Here is a 23,358-nt window from a genome sequence, read left to right as displayed (position 1 = left end):
GGCAACCCTAAATCTGATTCTGCTTTTTGTCATCCTTCTGCCGCCCTGTGTTGAACTGGAGGTTCATTTGAATGTATCTCAACTTTGCTGAACTTACTGGTGAGTCTCTTGATGTGTGACTTCTTATCTATATTAAGGCCCTAGTCTACAGGATTTAGACAAGCTGAATTACAATTCAGAATGGAGAAATCTGCAAACACCACTCAAGAACAGGTTTCCCATATGGCTAAAGGCAGAATTTAAGAATATACACCCATTGATCTTTGCTATCTTCTACTGATATACAGATTTTTTTAAAGGCAGGCAGTATTTATTTTTTATTCATCACTAGTGTTTTCTGTGCCTATAAGTTGGTAAAGGCTGCCCCATAGTGAAAATGATAAGGAATAACATCCAGTCCTTTTTGTGCTTTTATGAAAGGGCAGAAGCTTGTTTCGTGCTTCATTGCTGGCTCAGATGTTTGATTCAGGAGGAATGTTTCCAAATTTCCGAAAAGTGGGTATGCCAGTATTCCCTTCCAGTTTCTGATCCCAGTACATAGAGAGCTGTAGGAAATCTACCATCTGTAATCCTTTCAGTTTTCTTAAAGAGCATGTAAATGTCACTTTCCTAGACCACAACTCACTGGATCTCCCAGCCATTGGGGTGATTTTATTGCCACTTGTCAGTACTGTACTTCCTTATTCTTATTTTCAAGCAAGGAAAGAACCATCTTGGGAACCATCACTTTAAGTGAATACAATTTCTGGTTGGCTTCTAGAAGGACAAAAAGGAAAGTTGAACAACTGCGCACAGAAAAAAATATCCAGGAGTAGCCATGTTGGCCATGTAACAAAGTGCAGTAACATCCAAAATCAAATTAGTGTACTGAATTGTGCATAGATGTGCATGGACACATTTCTTATGTCCACAATACTAAGGACCTTATCACTCAGAGACACTTACGTGGGTAAAACGTTGCTGAACTGTTGTAGAAGCATGAAGGTGGAATCATCTGTCACGCTTCTAAAACGTCATTGGGGCTTCCCACTTTCCTTCCATCAATGAAGCGTTTGCGGAGAAGCCATTTTTTGAATAATGGGATCTTCCATTATTTAAAAAATGGCATCTCCATGAACACTTCACACAAGTGCCTCCACGTGATAAGGGCCTAAGATGATGTGAACTGTTTCTTGTCAGGAAAGGAGCAGCCATGGAAAAATGCAAAGGAAAAGATCAGGGGCTGTGAGGAGGGAGAGCCATCTCTTTTTGTTTCTCAGAGCACAGGAATACAGTGGACCCTTGTTATAGGCTGGGGTTTGGTTCCAAGATCCGCCGTGTATAACAAAATCCGTGTATGCTCAAGTCCCATTAAATATAATGACATAGCAAAATGGAAAATCAAGGTTTGATATTTGAAATTTATACTTTTTTTAACATTTTGAAACCGTGTATGCTTGAATCCGTGTATAAGAAATCCATGTATAAGGGCCGACTGTATTTAGACAAAGTCTAACCACCCAAATGCTCTCAGCTCCTCCCATGCTTTCTTTTTTTCCCCCCTGTTGGAAACAGAGTAATGAATAAACCTTTCTCCGCTACAGGGGAAAGTGCACCCTGGTTGCCTGAGATGTTAAGTATTATTCATCCCCTAACAATATCCACTTTGAGAAAACTGGAACAATTGAGGGACTGTGTGAAAGATTAGAGGCCATACGCCCAATTAACAATTTTGTAAGTCACTTTGAAAGCATTTCTAAAGAGTAGGGTATTAATTAATCTATTATTATTATTATTATTATTATTATTATTATTATTATTATTAATCTCCCAAGCTTTCCCCAAAACTGGAACTCAAAAGTGGCTTATAATAATACTAATACTAAAAAACAGTAAAATTAAAAACATACAAAATTGATATATTAAACATATATGTTCAGGAAAAGAAACTTTCCTCAGAGGTAACGTGAACAGCTGGATTGATTTATCACGAAAGCGTAGTACAATTTAAAAAGTAGGAGGAACATTTGTAATTGATATGTTTATCTCTATGTATTGATTCGCTTACAGAATGCAATCCTGTGCTTGTTTATTACTCATAACTCCCACTATGTAAACTCTCCAGATAACAATGTATAGGATTGTAGCCATAGATACACAGAGGACCACCAGAAGTCAATGCAACTTCAGTGCAACTAACCAGTTGTACCCAATCCATAGCTGTATTTCCATGCTTGCACTCACAGGGAACTCTTTGAAGAAACAGGTTTCACTTCACTTCAGGAGGGAATTCCATATCAGTTCTTCTGTGGTTAGGCATAGACTCATAATCACATCAAACTGGATTAGCGAACCAGTGTGTTTTGAGCACTGGACAACTCTGGAGATCAAGGTTTAAATACCTACCTGAGCATGGAAACCTATTGGGAAGCCTTGAGCAAGTAACACCCTTTCAGCCTCAGAAGAAGGCACAGCAACCACCCTATGAAAATATCTTGCCAAGAAAACCCTAAGATAGGTTTGCCTTAGGGCCACTGTAAGTCAGAAACAACTTAAAGGCACAATAAAATCAAATGTACTTTTATTACTTATTTCATCACCATCATGATCATCATGACAGTGGTAAATTGCACTCCACATGCTACTGTGGTCAATGGAAAACCTCTATAGTTTCATCAGCCCTAGATTATACTCAAGTCCAGTATCTGAAGAAATAAGCCAGGCAATATCTTTAAATTAGTAAGTAAAGTAGAAATAATAAACAGAATTTCAGGTGTAATTTTCCTAAGCCTTTTACGATTGTAAAATAAATTATTAGTTTAAATTAAGACTCCTGCTATAATATCAAGACTGTGACTATATTTGACAGCAATCAATTCCTGTATCTGTCGTAAACATTTGGCATTTTAAAATATTATGATATGCAACTTCTGCTTGCAATTGTGTTAAAACAAAGGATTGTTATAAAATGTTAAATTAAATTATAAAATATTAAATCAATGCATATCACCTCTGGCAGGGGGTGGTTGGAGGGACCGCTAGTAAAAGAACAAGTTCGTTCATGTTTGGGAGATGAAACATGTTACAGTCATATGTTCCATACAAAGCTGTACCTTTTGCGAGTCAATTATGTCAATAGAATTTATGAATGCTGGACAATGTGGCCTGAATGCTATTGGTGTTCACTACAGTAGACCCACTGATTTGTTAATTGGTAAAATAGTGTGGCATAGTGGTTTGAGCATTGAACTACGACTCTGAAGATCAGGGTTCAATTCCTGTTCAGCCATGAAACCTCTTGGGCAAGTCACATGCTCTCAGCCTCAGGGGAAGGCAATGCCAAATCTATTTTGAACAAATCTTAGCATGAAAACCCCATGATAGGCCCGCCTTAGGGTCGCCATAAGCTGAAAATGATTTGAAGGCATACGTCAGACACAAAACAACACTTCTATAAATCTCACTGACACAATGGGTCTACTTTAGTTGGGATCAAACAGCGGACGTCAGGCCTATATCTGATTGCTTTGGGAATTTTCAGTTATAAACAGACACTGTTTATAATAGAAATGCACTTCATAATATCTACATTCTATTTACATGAACTTTAAATACAGACTTTAAAAACTACTAGATCTTTGCCTCGTTGTTCAAATCCCTGAGAATGTTTCTTTACAAGCCTTTAAAAAGGAACCCATATATTTGGGATGTACCAGGTTATCGCCAACAGCCAGACTTACAATTCCATTTTCTTCATGTGAGTGTTTGCGAGATGAAACATGAATCATCCTTGTTCAGTAAAAGGGTATAGCTCATCTGACCAGCAATATTTCAGTTTACTGTGATATAGAATACTCACAACAGAACCTGGACATTACCTCTTAATATTACAGAATGACTCCCAGAATCCTTCAGTGAGGTTGAACAGTGGCCATGCTGTTTTGGGGATTCTGGCAGTTGTAGTAACTTTTCCATGTGCTAGCACTGAGTCAGAGAACCAGATGATTTTCAGAAAATTGTTCCTCTCCCAATAATCCACAAATAATAGGTTCCATATTGCCGTGTCTCATACTCACTAGGCCAGGGCCTTAGCACCACTTTATACTTTTGTTTAACAAAGTGTGAAATCTATTGCAAGCCAACATTCACTATCACAAAAGAAGACTACTTTTCATTAGATGTATTTGAGAATGTTGTTAGAATCCTACACTTAATAGATAACTCTGTCCATAGAAAAAGCAAATATCTGTGCATTCAACAAATGAAGAGAATGTGCTCAAGGGAGAAAAAAGAAAAGAAAACCAAAGTGATAAGGAAATGGTGAAGATTAGTGACATATAGGACAAAATATAGTAAATGCACATGTCCGTTATATATTTTGGTCAATTTTCAGATCAAGTATTTGAAGACTGAAGACAACACTAAATGGCATCCTTACTTTGACTCATGAGGGGTGGCTAGCAACTTTGATTCAACTTTTACTAAGCTGCTAAGAGAGAATGGAATGGTGGGTAAATAAAGCTACAGAACATGGCACATTTGCATCCTAAATCTGACTCAGGGAGCTGGTGCAAATATCATGGCAAATGTGGCAAGGAGAAAGGCCACATTGCAAGGTGGCACTTGGGAGACGCAAGGATGACAGTACACTCACAGGAAGCAGAGGGGGCCAAGAATAGATTCTAAATGCCTTTGTTCTGGTGACAACCCCCCCCCCCCCCAAAAAAAGCCCTAAACTATGCCAGCCCTAAAGCTATCATACTTCTCTCCCACTGACCATGCTTGAAGGTGGAGGGAAGGAAATGGGATGACCCATCACAGAAGAAAGCAAAGGCTACCTCCTACAATTGGTGAAATGATTTCACCAGTCCTTCCGATCTCACTCTAAAACAATTGCTGTTAATGTACCTATGCAACTTGACAAATCATTTGTCTAGAAATGGCTGTTGATCCTCCATCTTGGAGAATGGGATGTGAAATTTAAAAAAAAAATTAAAAATCCCCTGAACCACCTCACATGAGCATTATCAGTCATACCAGTTAAAGCTGCAAGTGACCTTAACACAGGGAGGGAGCAAAGTTTAGCACTGGAACTACATGAGTCATCCCAAAGATGTGTTTTGAAAATGCTTGACTTGGAGGACCCCAGTGGATCTGAGTAGATAGTCATCAGTCTGCATCTGGCTTTGGGAACACAGCCAAACACTTCTCCAACCCCCGTTCTTCACCAGCCACTAAATGGTTGTGATAGGGGTGCTATTGTTGCAAATTAGTGAGTCCTGAGGGTTGTGATAGGGGAGCCAAAGCTTAGTCTACATGCACTTCACAAAATATTGAGGTAGGGCTATTGGCTGAACATTTCTCCAATGAATAACATATTTACATGCATGTCTACAACCTGAAACATGGAAATAAATAATAAAAAACCATAGAATTCCCCATGTTTCCAAACAATTATGCTTGCATCAAGTTGGTAAAATAAGACTATGTTTGGTGTAGTCTCATTCACTTTGGTAGCTGACAACAAAGATATATCACTGACAGTACCTTGCCTAGTTAAAGTTATCAGCTGGCATCATGCTGAGCAGTTATGAATACGTAAGCCAGACTTTCACATTTGTAACTGCTTGGATTGACACAATTGCAAATGCACCCCTAATGTGCTTTAACAGCCAGCAGCAGCAAGAAGTGATAGAAGTCTGTTTTGTTGGTGATCGGATTGCAGCAGGAGCATATTTCCAGTGCCTTCCAGCCAGCAATCTCCAGTGTGACAATCATAAGCATGACCACTGTCTCAACTTGTCCCACCGGAGATCACTGGTGGGAGGGCTGAAATGTCATCCTATACTTCGATTGCCCGCAGAACACACTTCCATCACTCAGTGCAGTTCCTGGCTAAATACCTTTGGATGGTTGGGCCAGGGAACAATAAATAATTAGGCATTGATAATTATGCCTATGATGTAGGATCTTTACAGCTCAAATGTTCACATTCAAATATCCAATTCAGCTTTTTAATTCTAGAAATTCTTTAAGGTTCTCTGTAAAACATCAACCCCATTGTTGCCCATATTTCACCCTAAAGAGAGCCATAGATATGCTTCAAGTACAGTATAATATGGCTTTATAAAACAATTTTGAGAGAAAGTATTCTGCATGAATCTAGACATTTGACAGCACTTAATCAATTTTCTAACCACATTTGTTCTTGATAGTGATAGAAATTAAGATATTAATTCCAGTCCTCCTGGGCTGAAACAGGAAAAATAGTAAATTGCATTCTCTCTCCTTCACATTCCATTTTTCAGCTGACACAAAGGGCCTAACTTATATGAGATCATCAGAGTATTTGTGTTTAAATAAAGCTGATATGGTCAAATCCTGATCAAGATTACAGTGCAGGGAAAAAAGATGCAATATTTCACTCCTGTCACTTTCTTGGAAGAAAACACATCACCTTGGAATGAATAATAATTTTAAAATTCACCTCTCTGCACTTGACTTGTATTTTTTAAAATGTTGCTTTCTCTTAAGAATTTAAAACAGCATGTAATTAGGCCTCGCGACAGATTCAAATAACATGGCTGCATAAACTGGATGACTGAGTGGATTGGCATATTTCTGTGACAGTTATGTATGTGCTTTCCTGAACGCTCCTGGTGTGTGGATAGTAACATACATTAAGAGTGAGTAACCCTCTTGCTGTGTTAGAATTCTGGCCCCCATGATCCATCACCAGTGATTATGCTGTCTAGGGCTGATGGGAGCTGAGGACCAAAAGCATTTCTAAGAACACAATTGCCCACCTGTGACCCACATGGACACAGTTATCTCCACTGCATGTGGTTATCCAGCAAGTTTTTTTTATGGCTCCCAACTTTCTCCTATATAAAATAATATCTTCCTAAGCCTCTGTATTTCTCTTTTTGCAACATACAACTCCTATCTATTTACAGAAAGCAAAATATTCATCTCATGTAAAGGAAGAGTGTGATGCAGTAGGATAAAGGACAAACAGACAGAAGAACCACTTGAAGGGAGAGAGAGAGGGTACAATGGTAACTTTTTGGCAAGGGAGAAAGAAAGGTGACAGCAAAGTAATTTATCCCTTTTTTGGCAATGTCAATATATTGGTGTGAAGACCTTCAGATATATTTCCCTCCTCATAACTCTGTACTATGACAAAAGTCAAATTCTGAATTCACTTGTCCCTCAAAGTTTAAAAAAAAGGTTAATAATAACACTAGTAAAATCTGTGTATATTTCATGTACTGATTACTTATCTTTCATGCAGAGCTGAATTTTACTGTATAATTTTACAGAGATCTGTTCACCCTAACCTCTAAATACCTGAGGTATACTGTTGAACTGTAGGAAGAAAACAGACTACTTAAATTTAATCCAGCTACTTTAAATCACTGTCCTCCAGCTCAGATTTTGTTCCCAATTCAGTCTTTTGTAATCGAGTTGATACTGGCATAGATCCTATAAAGACAGGAACTGCTTTAGTTTCACACAAGTTCTACAACAGTGGTTCTCAAACTTTGGTCCTCCTGATGTTTTGGACTTCAGTTCTCAGAATTCCTGAATATTGGTCAAATTGGCTAGGCTTCTGGGAGTTGAAGTTCAAAAAACTAGGAGGATCAAAGTTAGGGAACCACTGGTCTCCAAGAACAAAACCAATTCCCATCAGTTCCAAGCAGCACAGTCAATAGCATAGGGAGAATTATTGTCCAATATCCACTCCTACTTTTAAGGCTGCAGTCCTGGAGCCTTCCAACTTGTAAATTATCCTATTGATTCCAAATCAAATTAACTTGAGAGAGTTTGGGAAAAACTTCATTGCAGCATGCTGGGACAAACAGGCATGTTCTCCTAGTGCCTATGTTTCTACGTATCATATGGTAAATTGTGTCTCTGTTTTCTCGCCAACCTATATACATTACAAATGGGTAATCAATGGATCAGGGCAAATCTGAGACAGAGAATGGGACAGATCTTTAGCTACTGCAAATTGAAGCTGCCCTGATGTAGATGGATATAATGGGAGACTGGGGATAGTTGTGATACTAATTCATAGATTCTGGTTCTGATTCAAGAAAGACTTGAATGAGCACTAGCTTGCATGAGACACAGGGCTTTCAAACAGGGCCTAAATTTTGAGTTGCAAAACTGAATCCTGCACCAGTGGTGTCACCAGGTTTGATGACACCTAGCGTGTTTGAGGGGGTACTGAGGGAGGGAGCAGTGGCCTGCTTACCCCACTGTTTGCTTTTCATGGCTTTGCTACCACCCAAGCTCCCTTCGCAGGGAGAGACTCAGGGCTGCGGCAAAGATACAAGGGGCATGCTCACCTATCCATCTCAGCAAGATGTCCTCCCTTCTGTGGGGTGTCACCTGGCACAGTATGTATCCCCCAGACCTGCCCAGTGACACCACTGTTCTCCACTTGTTGATCTGAATCGGTAATTATTTGACCAACACAGAACAAGCACATGGCAAGGTCAGACTACTTTTTGTATTATGGCCTTAATTCAATGGCCCTTCAGAGTACCATAAATATCCACATGCAGATCTGAGCTTCTTTGAGCCAGTACCACCCTCCCGACTTACCTTAAAGCCCCAAAGCTCCCTTCCACACTCATTTCATCCTTCAAGAACAGCTGGCAAAATCAGAGAAGGTCCGGATACCCCTCCAGATGCACAATGGAATGGCTGTGCAAGGTAGCTTTGGATTTTGCACTAAGATGGGAAGGAACCTTTGGGATCTGTGCAGAGAGAAAGGGCACCAATAAAGGCCCATCCGTATGTGTAAGAGACATTTATGCATGCGGCTGTCCTTATCTCAATTCTGGTCAAAAACTCCCAGAATCCTAAGGCAACATGGCCAGTGGCTATCCAGACTGGAGGATCCTGGGAACTGTAGGCTCTGAGCAATTTAGTACAATGGTACTGAACTTTGTGGCTGTTCAGCTGTTGGACCCACTACTACAGATTGCCTGCCACACAGTAAATATCACCAAATCTGGTTAAAAAATACGTGCCATAAAGGAAGACACAATCTTGCCAGAATATATAGCACCTTCTCGGTTAAACACAAACAAGCATTTAAAAATGTAAAAAGAGGAAGCTCTTTGTCCCTTGTCAAGTACAGGAAAAAACACACAAAGAAACAGAAATGGACTTCTAGGAAAAAGCTATGTTAACAGACACAATCCCTGAATTTGTGAGGCACTGTTTTGGCTAGCAATCACACCACTTCGTTGGATTCCAACCCATGTTCTTCATACAGTGCATCCAAGATGTTGAGCTGTTTTTCCATGGCAGGTAGGTAGATGTCAAGGTCCCTCTGCATGCTATTATAAAAAGCATCTTCCTGATATCGACAGTCTTGAACTGATAGTGCCGATGCAAAGCCTTCATAGGTGGGGGATGCTTTTAGTGCTAGCTGCAACGAGAATAAACAAGGTCAATATGTACTCTGGAATTTCTACTAATGAATCTTGTACACCACATAAGACAAACGAAAAATAAACAACATTTTAGTTTTGCATAACTGAAAACTAAAAAAGTGTTAGGAATGTAAGAAGTTATAAAATGTTTGTTCACATAGGAAGAGAATTACTTTGCAAGGAGAGAAGGTGGATAACATCAACCAGCCCATTAATCACCACTCAGTTACCAGTATTCAACAGTTTCATAGATATACATCACCTTTACCCAGATAGCTGACTATGATATACACATAAACATCAATACTAAATTTGTGACTTCTGCAGAAAATGTAGTCTGCAGTGGGGCAACACTTATCATATTAAGCAAAAGGAGCTACCAAATTGAAATGTGCAAATGTTGGGGGAGGCAAGGAAGCAAATAATTTTTCAAAACAATCCCTGAAATGTCTATGGCTTTCTGTGTCACTCTGTGTGTGTCTGAAAAATAGCAAGATAAAGACTCAACAAATGCAAATGAGAAATCTCCCAGCAGACAATGAGCACTATCAAGCAGACACTAATACTCTTTTGCAGACCCTCCCACCCTGAGGCCTGCCATTAGCAACAAAACAATACACATGCAAATCACTCCTGCCTTCCCAGGGTCACACAGTAAATACATACCCAAATCCTTTCCAGTGCTCTGAAGCCAGCCACAGAGGCCAACGTCAGGAAGAAACTCTTCTAGAACATGGCCACACAGCCCGAAAAACCCACAAAAACCTCTGTGTGTTGTTCATCAAAGGTTTCTAGAATGCTTGCAGAATCCTTTGCAGGAGACTGTAGCTGTTAGAAGCCCCCATCACTCCTCCCAAGTGCCCCAACCTCTTCACACTTTAAAAAACATTTTGATGTGATTTTTTCAGGCAATATTTTCCCCCACAGAAATCCTCCCAAACACATGAAAATACATCTACACCCAGAACTATGCACTACCTCCAAATACTTCTGTTTCCTCTGCAGTCCCTCTCAAAATGGTGACAGGAAGTGACAGGATATCATTTCCTGTCACCACTTTGAGAGGAACCCTTAGGGCTCCATGTGCCCTTCACCTGCTGCAATAAAATGAAGTAAATAAATGTTGAATTAAAGAATAAGAAACAAAAAGTAACACTACTCCTAAACACCATTAGCTTGTAAGATGTAGGGTAGGCCTCTTAAGGGCTTTGCCAGAGAAACTGATTCTTAAAAGGGCTCCGTGAGTCAAAAGGTTTGTGAACCTAAATAAATAAAAATATAAAATTAAGAGGGAACTGACTCCTGGCCCCACACAATTGCCCACCACTGGGCTAGACCCTGAAAAGGATGTGTGGTAAAAGTGAGGTGGGGTTGAAGGTGGCCTTGGATATGCCCTTTGCTCCCATTTTGCCTGGAGCTGGTGTAGTTAATTCCCAATGGGAAAAGAGAGTAGGCACTATCCAGTTTGCTGAATGCTATTCCCCTATAGGTTTTGGATTGCTCCTCTAAAGTCAGCAGAGTAGAATCAACACACCCCGACAAGAAAGCCACTAGCCCCTAACCCCTACACCACATCTCCCTTCTGGGTTTTGGAAAGAGTGGTCTGTCTAACCCCACTCCATCACATTTTGTGTCTAAAGAAGTTTTGCCTGACTCACCGCAAAAACGCCTCGGACAACCCAGCCGTGGTATTGTCGTAATGTTCTGCCATAAGCATTATCTGCAAGCAGATAGAAGAAAGAAACATTTTGTGTCCTGCTGCAAATCACACCAATACATTTAAAGCCCTTTAGGCTTCAGAGAACAATAAATATCAACACTTTTTTTTTCTCACACCATGCAGATATATTTCAATTCTAAGCATGGTCCTCTTTATAAGCTCCCTTCTTGTCTGGAAATGAGAAGACACCATTCCATCTCCCTCCTCCACCAGTTTGAGTGTTGTATTCTGTACTTTCCCAGAAAATATTCTGTACTTACTCAGTGCTGTCTGAATGTTCTTTTCTCCATTCTTTAGCTCGGTCAAAAACTCCTTCAAAAATTTTAAACCCCTATTTGGAATAAGCCAGTATTAAAGTACCTATTAGATAACTATCACTTTTAATTGTTACATTAAAACACATTTTTTTGGAGGGGGGAGCACTGTCAGCACAACATTCAATTAAAACATCACCTTTCAGGTTCTTTCTAATTCTATATTCTGCATTAGGCATGTAGCCATATTCAGCTGGAATTGATGACTTCTGAGACCATTTCCAACCCTATGGTCATGCAAAATTATTTGTGAAGCAATCCTATTTTTAAAACGTGACAAGTAGCACAGTGGGTTGTGGTCACAAGAGGTTGTAAGAATTTGTGTCAGGCTACAGGTAATATTACAAAGAAAAGCTGCAAGTAATGTTGCTTCTGATCCACTTACAAGGAATCCTTATATAAGTATTGTTAGTAAAGCCATGCCTTCATCTGTAACCTACCCAAATAACATCCCTGTCTCCTAGAAAGGCCATGGGCACCAGGTAGAACCATTTTCTAAGTCTGTGGTTCTCAGTCCCTTGAATCCCCTCAGAACTCATGTTAGGAGTACCCAACCCAGATATAAATAGGCACACTTTAGACATAATTTTAATAAGCAGTGCCAAACAGGCAGCCAGCAGGATCAGTTTTTTTACCACTCCTTTTGCTGGTGGCTTCGGCAATAGAATAAATAACTAGGAGGGTGCGGACCGCACTGGGTGACACCTCCAAAGGAGGGGTGACACCCAGTGAGTGCTCCCCCACCTCCCTGCCGTGTGCCCCCACATCCCCAGTCTCTGCCTTGTGAGGCTTGATTTCCAAGTCTCGTAAGGCAGGGAGGTGGAGGACCCAGCATCCTCAGTTCCTGCCTTCAAGGCTTGATTTCCAAGGCTCGCAAGGCAGGGAGGTGGAGGACCTGGCATCCCCAGTCCCTGCCCTGCGAGGCTTTATATCCAGAATTTGGAAGTCATACTTTACAATTAACAAAGATAACTCTAACATGTTCTTTTTTGTGATAATCATAGCCAAACGCCCAACGCCTTTTTCGCATTTTAACATTAAGGCTACTGCTTAATGGTTTTTGGAACAAGCATCAAATATTGGTTGTTCCTAAAATATTATTCAATTAAAATCATCTGGGGAAGATTTCTACTATTTAAATCCACTCACAAATAAATAATAAAAACAATGAGTTAGAAAAATTAGAAATGAGTAATCTTCCCAAACTGTAACAAAATTATGAATTTTTAGATTTATAAATTATGACTTTTGAAATTAATAGTACTAATGTGTTATCTATTGTCACAAATATTTCAAAACACTGATCTTATTCAATTCACTAAGACAGAGGAACTTACTTCCAAGACCAAGGGAAAGGAGCCAGAGATAGACCATGAGAAACATTTAGTGGCACTGATAATATGTTTGCAGTGGGAAATTTTGAAATACATACTATTATATGAGTCCCCATAATCATGTCCCTGAAAAGAAGTCAGCGTGTTTGTCTGTCTGCACATTATGTATGTTTTTTTTGTAAAGCTAATAGATTGTAATTATCCATTTTAGAACAAGCCATCTGAAAATAATTTGTGCTTCAGCAGGAATAGTCCATAACAATATAGTGCTGCTGGGAAAGTTCATTTTCCCACCAGTGGCTGTGATGATTTTAAGTAAACTGAGAGAGAACAGAGTAGCCTGAAATTACTGGAAGATGACACTGGTTTATTGGTTTTAGACAAAACGAATCAGTTAACTGATACAATCACGTACTAATTTCTATCCGACCCATGCTCCCAAAACTAGCTTACCTTTTAAGCCAAAGGAGGGCCTCTGTGGCAGAGTGTCGAATTTGTGCATCTCCAGTGCTTACTTCATGTAGGATAATTTTTTGAAGGGTATTGAAGTCATCTTTGCTGGTTATGTATTTCTGATTTATTTTCTAGAAGGGGCACAGAACAGGATCACACAGTTTGAATATGTACATGCCCTAGCTATATTCAGATAAGACTACTGCAATGCTTTTTTTGATAGGGATGATTAGCTTTGAAGACAGCTAATTCAAATGCTTGATTTCTTGCCCCTTCAAAAAGCCTGTTGTTTCCAAGCCCACTTCAAAATACTGGGCAGTACCTTTAAAATTCTAAACAGCTTGGGACCATGCTAATCAGAAGACTATTCACAGGTTATATGGACCTTCCTGAGATCTACATTTGGCTAATGAAGACTTTGTATGGCTGCAGCTAGATCCACCATTCTCACAAACATGGGAGACAAGGCGTTTTCAGTGGAGACTTCAAGCATGTACTATTACTTCTCAAAAGATGTGAAGACTGTTTCCTCTCTTTGGTTTCTTTTGAATAAGTCTTAAATAACAAGATATTCCAATGAATAAGGCTACAGGTCTGTAACTTTAACTACTGTTGCATTTCATACAAGGCATTATGTGGACCCATTAACATTTTACAATACTGTATGTGTTGGACTATTTTTAGAATTATTATTGAAAGGTGCTATTTTGGATAAATGGTGAACATGCTTTCCTTCCCCTTGCAAAGAGGTTTGGATAACTTGTGCCTCTTTTGTGGGGGCACCTCTGCTTGGACCATGGGCAGTTCTCGCCAGTGTCAGACCACAACTCCTGAGCCATCAGTATAAAGAACCAAGGGCTGCAAGTGATATTAACCAATCCTGATTTCAAGAAATGCAGCACTGGTTCTGTGCACTTCTTGAACAAGAAATCTTAAGCTCTAAATTGGATCTTGGAAAACTTATTTTTCCAGACTACATGAAATATCTTGACTCTCACAATATGAAATGCTATACCAGTAATCTGTTTTAAGGGTGAACTAGGTAAGGATGCAGTGAGATCCTGAAGCACCTTTGAGATGAACATTTAGATGCATCTGAGGAAGTAGACTGTAGTGTATGAAAGCTCATGCTGCCAACTTTTTTCCCCAGTTAGTCTCAAAGGTGCTACAAGATCTCTCTATATACTGATTCTCCAGACTAACACAGTTATATCTTTCAATTCTAGCTAGGGATGGGCAGACTTCAGGATTGGTGGATCTTTTTTGAGTATTTCCCCTCTAGAACCACCAGTCAGAACCAGTGGCAAAAGACATATGTTTAGAATGAAAGAACAGTATAACTTTTGAGTGGTAGATCTCGTCAACTTTCCTCCCAGCCCTGAATGGCTGAATTACCAACACACATAGATCTAGAAATATTACTGTTTTGAATACAACTCCCAGAATCATTCAACCAGCACAGCCATGGTGACCTGTTTTCCATGCTCTGCTTTCGGTGGATAACTCAAAAGGAGGCTCCTGTCCACAGCCTGGCCACTTACATGTTTCTCATCTGGCATGTTCAATATGTTGCATTCATTATTCACACCTGACTACTGACAACCAGGTAGGCAAAGACCTATATAGTGTAGTGTCCCATTGATTCAGCCCCACTGCTCTGAATCGGTCTGCTCTAAATATGACTAAAATGAAACTATTACCTTGATGTTTCCTTCAAAATCCATTTTAACAGGAGCAAAGACTGTGGATCCAAGTTTATCTAGAAGAAAGAAAACATTTTCCCCCACAAGGCTATTCATGCTGCAATGTTTGATTTAGTCACTAGTTTCAAACATCTTAATACAAGACAATGGGGCAGAAAGTACTGAGCACTTTCGATTTTGCTGGAAAGCACCAGGCTTGTGGTCTTATTCTGCTTTTCAAAGCTATCAGTGACGGTATGGGTGCACAGAAAATGGCGGTGCTCAAGTCACTGACTGTCATTCTTCACAACCACATGTAATAAGCATCCAAAGGCATGAAAAGAAGGTAAGGTAGGAGATGTGTTGAGGATAAAAAATATTTACTTCCTTCATGAAACACATAATCCCCATCCCTGGCTTCCTGTAATGTCTCAAACCAAATAGGAGTTCTTGTTCAGATTGTTTTAGACATCATTTTATGGGAAACCCAATGACTAGTTACTGAATTAAATTTTTAGTTACTTGAGCTGAAAGTAACCACAAAATCTTGAAGGAAAGAAGCAGCTTATAGAAAAGCCATCAGACACATTGATCATAAAGGAATATGTCTGTGTTGGCTAAATACCTTTACAAAACATTCATAAGTCTTGCACAGAGACATCTCATTAGCTTATTATACTAACACCAAAGGAAATGTATCTAAAATGTGGAAATGAAGACAACAACTCCCAGAAATTGCCAGTGAGCCTGGCCAGCACCCAGTCTATATAGGGGATTATGAGATCAGTAATCCAAAACAAACAAACAACTTCCTCAAGCTCTGAGAATTTGCTATGAATATGTTTGTCTGGAGACATCTTAGAGCATTTACCCAGGTAAGTTCAGAGTTATCATGCTTTAGCTGTTCCCACTCCGAGACCATATTCCTATGTAACTCTCAGTCTATATGCCATCGCAGTTTCTATATTCTGTAGGTCGTGTACTCTATAGTTGCTACAGTTTTGGGAAAACAGTAAACCATGTTCGTAAATCTGGAACATGGAAATGTTTTTCCAATAATAATTTGACATGCATGTCAATTTTTTTGGAGCATAAAATACCCATGTTTTTATTAGAATAAAAAATATATGAAAAAGGGGCATGGTTTAGGAAGGCGTTTGAGCAGTTAAGCTATGCAGTAGTCTGGCAAATTGATGAAGAACAGGGAGACAGCAAATCTGAGGCCTATTTTAAGTGAAGCAGTGGCCAGCCGAATGATTTGAAAAATTCAGCTTCTGTTTTAACACACTGGCTGTGTTCGAACATTATATTCCCTATAGTTTGTTGTATTATCCTGCAGACAATTAACCAGACCCCATCCTGTCTCCCCTATTTCTCACTTTTTTCCTGCCACCCTTTTTATCCATTTCTGTTTCAGGGTGGGTAGCTATAGAAACTAGAGAGAAGCCATGGTTTGGGGTTTATATGTAACAAAAAAGTATAGTTTAAACAAGCCAGAAGTAACTAATGGTTTCTAATTGTGGTTTGTAGCTTTATTTGAAGGAATGGGTTCAGACACAACAGGACAGAATTCAACAAATTGCAAGCTGGCTAGCCTTTATGTATAAACCCAAGCCCTGTCTTTTTGGGACTAAGAATTCCCAAACACATAAAACTATTTACATAACAAGGCTTGAAAATCAAAGTAAATTTCCCCATACAGGGAATTCCCTTATATACCAATGTCAGCAGGAAAGCAAATAAGCACACATACCAAGGACCGGAACTATTTCATAACAAGATTGCAGAAATTCTTCTGTGGGTATTCCTCCATCATCAAAAAGCTCAATATCACTAAATCTTTGGAGAAGGAAGCATGCAGATTGATTAAGATTTTCTCAGGAAGAAGAAATGGAGAGTATACTTCCACTAATGATTAATAAGTTTAATTAATTTAATTCATTATTAATTTTAATTGCTTGAAACCTGTTTCAAAGTTAGCTACACTACTGATCTTCCTCAAAAAGGGAAATATGAAATTACAGATAGCTCAAGGATTTCAGTCCTATTCAGGTATTCATAAAGGGATAAACTGAAGGCATATGAGAAGACAAAACCTGCTACCGGCACCTTGTCCATCACTGCAAGCATAGAGAACAATACACTGAAAGGGAGAGCCTCCTCTTCCTGTGAAGACTCTCCAAACGTCTGGGGAGACTTATTATTATATTTCTGGAGATACTCCACACATGTTGCTCTCTACATAAGGAAAATGACAGAGGGGAGTGGCTAGCATGTTTGCCTTCCTTACATGCTCAGTATAATTCTATCATGAATGCTACGAGGGCTTTTGTTATATATGCTTTATAGAAAAGGGTCAGCTAACTTTTGTGATATCAGAGACAGAAATTTAAAAGGATCAAGCATTGGGTGGGGGGAGGGACATGATGAGCACAAAACCCATTTCATGCACATACAACAGCCTAATTCCATACCTCTGTCCTGCCTATTTTATTAAAATATTTATATTCCTTTCTATATCATAAGACCTCTAGGTGGCTTACAATGAAAATAGTTCAAACAATTTAAAATTTCAAACATTTAATTTTCTCTTTTATTAACTTTATACATTATTATATTACATTTTTCTCCTCTGGCCAAACAAAAGTAATTATTTATATGCTTATACCAGTACAAACATTGACCTCCTTTCACCCTTGGCAATTCTTTAGGAAATGGATCACATTAAGCAATAATCTTGGAGCCATTTCACACAACATCATATGCATGCAGACAGTCCTGAGGCCCCAAACCACCTACTCACATAGAGAAGCATTAAGATATGGACCATCAAGAAAGAACTTTACCTAATGCTCATAGCACTGAAGAATGTCATTAAATCTGTGTTTGTTGCCTCTTCCAGTGGTGCTGATTTGTCTGTGGAATCTGCTACAGGTTCCAAAGGTTTGTTGCTTTGATTGCTCTGTTTTGGCAGCATCTTGTCTTTTTCATCTTTTTTGCTACCATCTTGGAATTAAAGGATGAGAAATCATAAAATACTAAACTGGATGACATGCTTCTTATTTTGTATGTTTTTTTAAGTGTGCAATAGACTTGATTCTGAAATGTCCTCTATTTCAGGTGGACTTTTAATCTGCCACCGTCATACTCATCTTTTCATTCATCTATTCACATCCACACACTCATTCCATTCTTATCCCATCTTTTCTCTTTTTTCCCACTCTCTCAATCTTTCAGCCCCCCCTTTTCCTCATTCCCCACCTCAGAGCTTGGCTCCTCATTAGGTGCCTTTAGTCTGCAATGATAGGACCTTGGCAAAAAACTGAGTGTGCAGATGTGCACAAGAACTCAGTGGCTCAACCACAGAGCACAGCACCTATGGACCCTTCCAAATGATACTGTTCCCCTCTAACTACCACCCTCCAAGGTTGGACCTTTGAGTTGCCTCTCTGTCTCTAAGGTTGACTGTGTATGGCTTATCCCAGCTTCACTGTGCCCCAGTTTGATCCCTTTACTGCCACACATACTACTTTTAAACCAGATCTTTCTATATAGTGATGCCCCTAAAGAAGGCAGGAGTGAAATACTGACCTGTGCATACAAACACCAAATTAAAAAAAAAAAAAAAGGGGGGGGGAAGGGGAGGTAAAAGGTAACACAGCCTTTTCTGGATGCTAGTACAAATAAAAAAGCTATCCTTTTGTGGCAGGAATGAACAAGTGACCTAGATGACAACCTGACCTAGGTGATCACCCACAAACCTGGCTTTCCCATGCACTGATTGCACGTGACTCCAATTCAAGAATCAAACCACAGCCTTTAAAAAACAATTTCCCCCCAAACAGTGGAGTCAACTTGGTTTTTTAAATTGCCTTAACGCCATCAGGCATATCAAAAAGAAGTGTTTTCACATCAGAAGCAGAGGAATATCTTGTGTATTCCAGCAAGAATGGGATCAAGATAAGGTTGCATGATTTAGCTAGTGTAGATTCAGCCTAACATATTATCTATTCACTACAGTAGCAGATGGATGGCCTGGATAGGAAACTCTAGTGAGGCACTGAAGGAGGTGGGCAAAGGAAAGGATTGCCTGGGTACCAGAAAAGTGTGCTGATGAGAGAAGAGTGGGGCAGACAAAGGAAAGGCTGCAGGCCAGATTGAAAATCTCTGCAAGACGGGATTAGCCCAGTGGCCAGCAGCTCCGAATCCCTGAGTCAGAACATACAGCTTTAAACAGAATGCACAAACTGGTTCAGTTCACTGCTCAGCCTTGGACCTGTTTCTTGTTTACAAGTAAAAGTGAAAAAACTTTATCTTATGAAGACAAAGAAAGAATTTATAGCCTCCCTTGCTATCCATGGGAAGATCCATTCCAGAGACCACCCCCCCCCCATAGCAAAAAACGCGGGACCTTAAGTCCCGTTCTTTTCTATGGGTGTGCACACACACTCACATGCACATGTGCAGCTGCATGCACGTGCACCCATTCAAAAAGCTGGGGTTGCTGTCAGCAGAAGCTCAGATCTGTGGATGGCAAGTCTGCAGTTGGCGTGGGCATATTGTACACTGAATCATATATATAAGTATGACCACTTTGAGGAATACAGTGGGATAAAAATGCACTTACAATAATAGACTTGAGAATGGATTCTGCCACCTTACTCTGCAAGTGTAACTTCTCCCCTTTAATCTTTTGTCAAGAGCATGCAATAGGGCTTCAAACTATATGTATTATAGTAATACGTTAAATTAAGATACAATAATAATTTATACAGTTCATCATCTCCATCTGACATAGGTCACATCAGTAAAAAATAGAAAGAAAAAAAAAGCAACGAACACTAGCGTAAGCAAACTCCAGCATTGTCTTCCTTTTAGTTTTGGATCATTCCAAATCATTCACTTAGTTACCTGTAATATTTTTTTCAGAGTCCATCTCATCAGTTTTTAGGGGTACAGGGGTTTGCTCAGGAAGATTGGTGTTTGCATATATAGAGCCATTTTCACAGTTTTCAATTTCCATCTGCCTGGGAAGAAAAAAAGAAAAAAAAGAAAAGAAGCCCTACTGTTCAGTAAGGGAAACACTTTACTTATATAATGTTGTTGTATATACTTCATTTTTCCACTCTTTAGAATGGAAGCTAGTACATTATTACTAGCTAAGAGCATTATGCATGCGAAACTAGGTTTCTGCACACTGATCACTAACAGGATTGGAAAATGCACAGATGGTCTTCTGTTTCTGATCTAGCAGAAGGGGCACAGTGTCTGGGAGCTTTTTCGAAAAGGAAAAAAAATCCCATACAACTGGGACTTTGAAAGGGGGTACCTTTAGTGAGTTCCAACACTGCCCTCTGTACCAAATAGTCTATCAGTGGGATTTAAGGCTTTTAAAAGTTCTCCATACAGACACTTTTGGTTTTACTCCATTATAATGATGTGTGGAAATAGGGAGCAACAGAATTGTTCCATCTTCTTAAATACCTGTGTGACCCTTCAAACGTCTTTATAGTCGAGCTGGGAAACTTGTAGCTCCCTAATACTGATAAACTAGTACTGCCATCATTATTCTCCATTGGCTGGCTGGGATTGATGGGCCTCCAACAACATCTGGAAGGCCACACAATTGCCCAATCCTGCTCCATAGTATAGATACTATACAAACACTCACACTTTTTATTAAAAATGTGACTCCTAGATCAAATAAGTGTGCTCGCTTTAAAATGCCACAGTGGCATTGGCATATAATATCAGTTTATGTATAACATATACTGTCATAAACTCAATTTTTTTGGAATAGGACTGTAGCCCAATTATATTCTCGATGAAGAATCTTGGGATGAATTTGAGAAATCACAGAATCACTCATCTGCTGTTGCCTCTTAGTAGTCCAACAACCTGCCATGCAGTAAAACACAACTAAAGCTCTCCTGAGAGATGGGCATTGACCCTTTGTTTAACAACCTCTAATTAGGTTTACTAGGTAAAATAAAAGACAGGTTCCTGTTCCTTTAATAGTTTTGTATGGAGGGAGCAAAGGTGACCCAATACAAGCATTTGCAGGAGGACGTCCTATTAGTAATGGTGGTTGGGGCATTGGTGCTGGCACTGAATAGTGAAGCCGGATGAAAGTAATGCTAAAAAATGCATAAGCTTAAATCACCTCAGAAGGACAATGCCTGACAATTCATGGCAGTCACTCACGCTGGTGAAAGGACTGCTATATTGCTTGATGCAAAATGAGGGGAAAATAGAAGTGGCAGCAGACAAGACTTGCAGAACCTAGATGTGTACTGCCAAGTATCCATGAAAATTTCAAGCGACAGGAAGAAAGTAGAATTATATAACAAGTACAGAGACAAGATAAGAGTGAAATTGGTACTGATAGAAATCAACATTTTTGTTATGATTTAAAACTAAACGCTGAAGGATTTTCATTAGCATGAAAATTCAGAGCCATTACTCAGTGAGAATTCAGTACTAAGGAATTTGTAGATGGCATGACAGAATTAGAGTTTGATACCACTACAACAAACTAAAGGCTCTTTTGACATGAACAGATCAAGAATTAAAGGATCCAATGAAGTTTAAAAGATTTTTATCAGCTTATTTTTACCTTTGCTAAAAATAGTGGACCAAAAGATTTAGAGCTAAAACTGGCAATTGCATACTTTAATGCAGTCTTATCAGGAAGATTTAATTTTTTGGATCCTTGGAATAAATTATTATTGGCGCATCATACGAGATCAATTTACACAGACACTTGAAATCTTCTTTTGGACTTTTCTCTTCTGCACCACCATTAAAATGACAGGAGCCCTGCCTCTTATTTCACTTGGCAAAGCAATCCATTTCACAGTCAAACAGCTCTAACAACCCGGAAATTTGTTTAGGAGGGAAGAGCCCCAGATGTTGAAAAGATATCCCTTGTGTGCTCCCTTCCTGTTCCTTTCCAGGAGAGGAACAGGACTAGGCCCACCATGGATAAGTCAGCTTCTGAGAAACCACGGTACTGATCAGATGGAAAAGTATGCTGTACCTTTCTGCTACGCTGCGGCTAAATAAGCTGGGAAGTTTGAGCTGTGGAAAAAATAAAAATAAAACTATTTCATTGGTTGAAAATACATGTTACAGCTTAGCAGCTTATCTGAGAAAGAATACGGAAGAAACACAACCTTTTATATTAACATTTTAGTACTCTTGGAAGCACTGGCAATGCTGAGTCAGTAGTTTATAGCAGTAGGCCATTTAAAAATCAGTTTAGGTTACCTGAAGTAAGCAGAAGTAAAATTCATACTCACTGGAAAATAGTGGATCAAATCAAATTGGTTAATCCCTACTACAGTAAAGCTATTGAATTAATGGCTGAAAGCTAAGTCAATACATAGGTAAATAATGACAGATTTAATAGTCTCCTCTATTGGAGACTAACAAGGTTGATTTGTTACAGGTGGCACCAATACCTGTAATAAAGTACTGTATTTCTTTTGCTAAGAAAGGCCTGTTACAGACTGCCAAAATAAAGCTGCTTCGGGTCTCTTTGGAGGTATGCTGTTAAAATGATGCATGCATCCTAAGTATCCGGAAGCTGCACCAAAAGATGCACTCTGGTGCTTAGGAATGGAGTGTGGCTTTGGTGCGACCTCCAGACTCTTAGGACCCATGCATCATTTAAATAGCATACCTCCAAAGAGACCCGAAGCAGCTTTATTTTGGCAGTCTGTAACAGGCCAAAGATACAATGAAATTTTCTATAGTCTATACCAGCTTCTCCCAAATCAGGCCCTAAAGATGTGAAGGTCTCCTACATAAACTGAGGACTGATGAATTCCAATGCATTCAAAAGGCCTATTAGGAGAAACTAGATTTATATCAATGAAAAGTACCCCATTCACTACACCATTAAGCCAAGGTCTTACTAGATCGCTACACTACCATAAAACATAATTACATAAATAGTTACATTTTCTCAGAGTCTGCACAAGCCCAGTCCCTGCTGCAGCCCATTATTTTGCAAGTTCTCTCACACGCTTCTGACTGAGTGGGGAGTTAATTGGCCATTATGCAATAGTTGGGGTCAAGTTTGTGGGGCTTGTTGCACAACCAGTTGTACAAAGGGATCCAGCCTAACTATACTGCTGTCTACTTACACTGAGCTAAAAACGTATGGGCTCTTCACTTTCATCAATTCATACTAGCACACAACCATGGGCAAACAACATTCCCAAACACCTGGGAAAGACTGAGAGGAAAAGAAATCACTGTCTAATATATCTTAACAGCAAATAACTGTCTGTCAAAACTGTGTTGCCTCTTAAGCAACTGTTCACACCTCTCTGGGGCTTTCTTATGCAATTAGCTCTTCTAGAGGACATTTCACATGTGGCTTCAGGCAGCTGTAGCCATTAAACCTTGAAACTTTGT

At 39.4% G+C, this 23,358-nt stretch overlaps 1 protein-coding gene and 1 pseudogene across 1 annotated transcript in view; one reads left to right on the top strand and one right to left on the bottom strand.

The window, feature by feature from the left end:
• Positions 1–6,086: 6,086 nt before the first annotated feature.
• Positions 6,087–23,358, bottom strand: part of PLEKHA8 (pleckstrin homology domain containing A8) — a 28,858-nt gene continuing 11,586 nt past the window's right edge. Inside the window, exons 6-14 of the mRNA XM_042471769.1 lie at positions 21,974–22,014; positions 19,846–19,961; positions 17,781–17,940; positions 16,688–16,773; positions 14,953–15,011; positions 13,253–13,383; positions 11,412–11,482; positions 11,090–11,151; positions 6,087–9,427 (exon numbers count right to left, since the gene is read on the bottom strand). Of these exons, the coding sequence (XP_042327703.1) occupies positions 9,230–9,427; positions 11,090–11,151; positions 11,412–11,482; positions 13,253–13,383; positions 14,953–15,011; positions 16,688–16,773; positions 17,781–17,940; positions 19,846–19,961; positions 21,974–22,014 (924 nt within the window). The 3' untranslated portion in view covers positions 6,087–9,229. The remainder of the gene's footprint in view (positions 9,428–11,089; positions 11,152–11,411; positions 11,483–13,252; positions 13,384–14,952; positions 15,012–16,687; positions 16,774–17,780; positions 17,941–19,845; positions 19,962–21,973; positions 22,015–23,358) is intronic.
• Positions 21,079–21,740, top strand: LOC121932788 (annotated as a pseudogene).

This window comes from Sceloporus undulatus, chromosome 6, assembly GCF_019175285.1.
Source record: "Sceloporus undulatus isolate JIND9_A2432 ecotype Alabama chromosome 6, SceUnd_v1.1, whole genome shotgun sequence".
Lineage (NCBI taxonomy): Eukaryota > Metazoa > Chordata > Lepidosauria > Squamata > Phrynosomatidae > Sceloporus > Sceloporus undulatus.
This window is presented reverse-complemented; position numbering and strand designations above follow the sequence as displayed.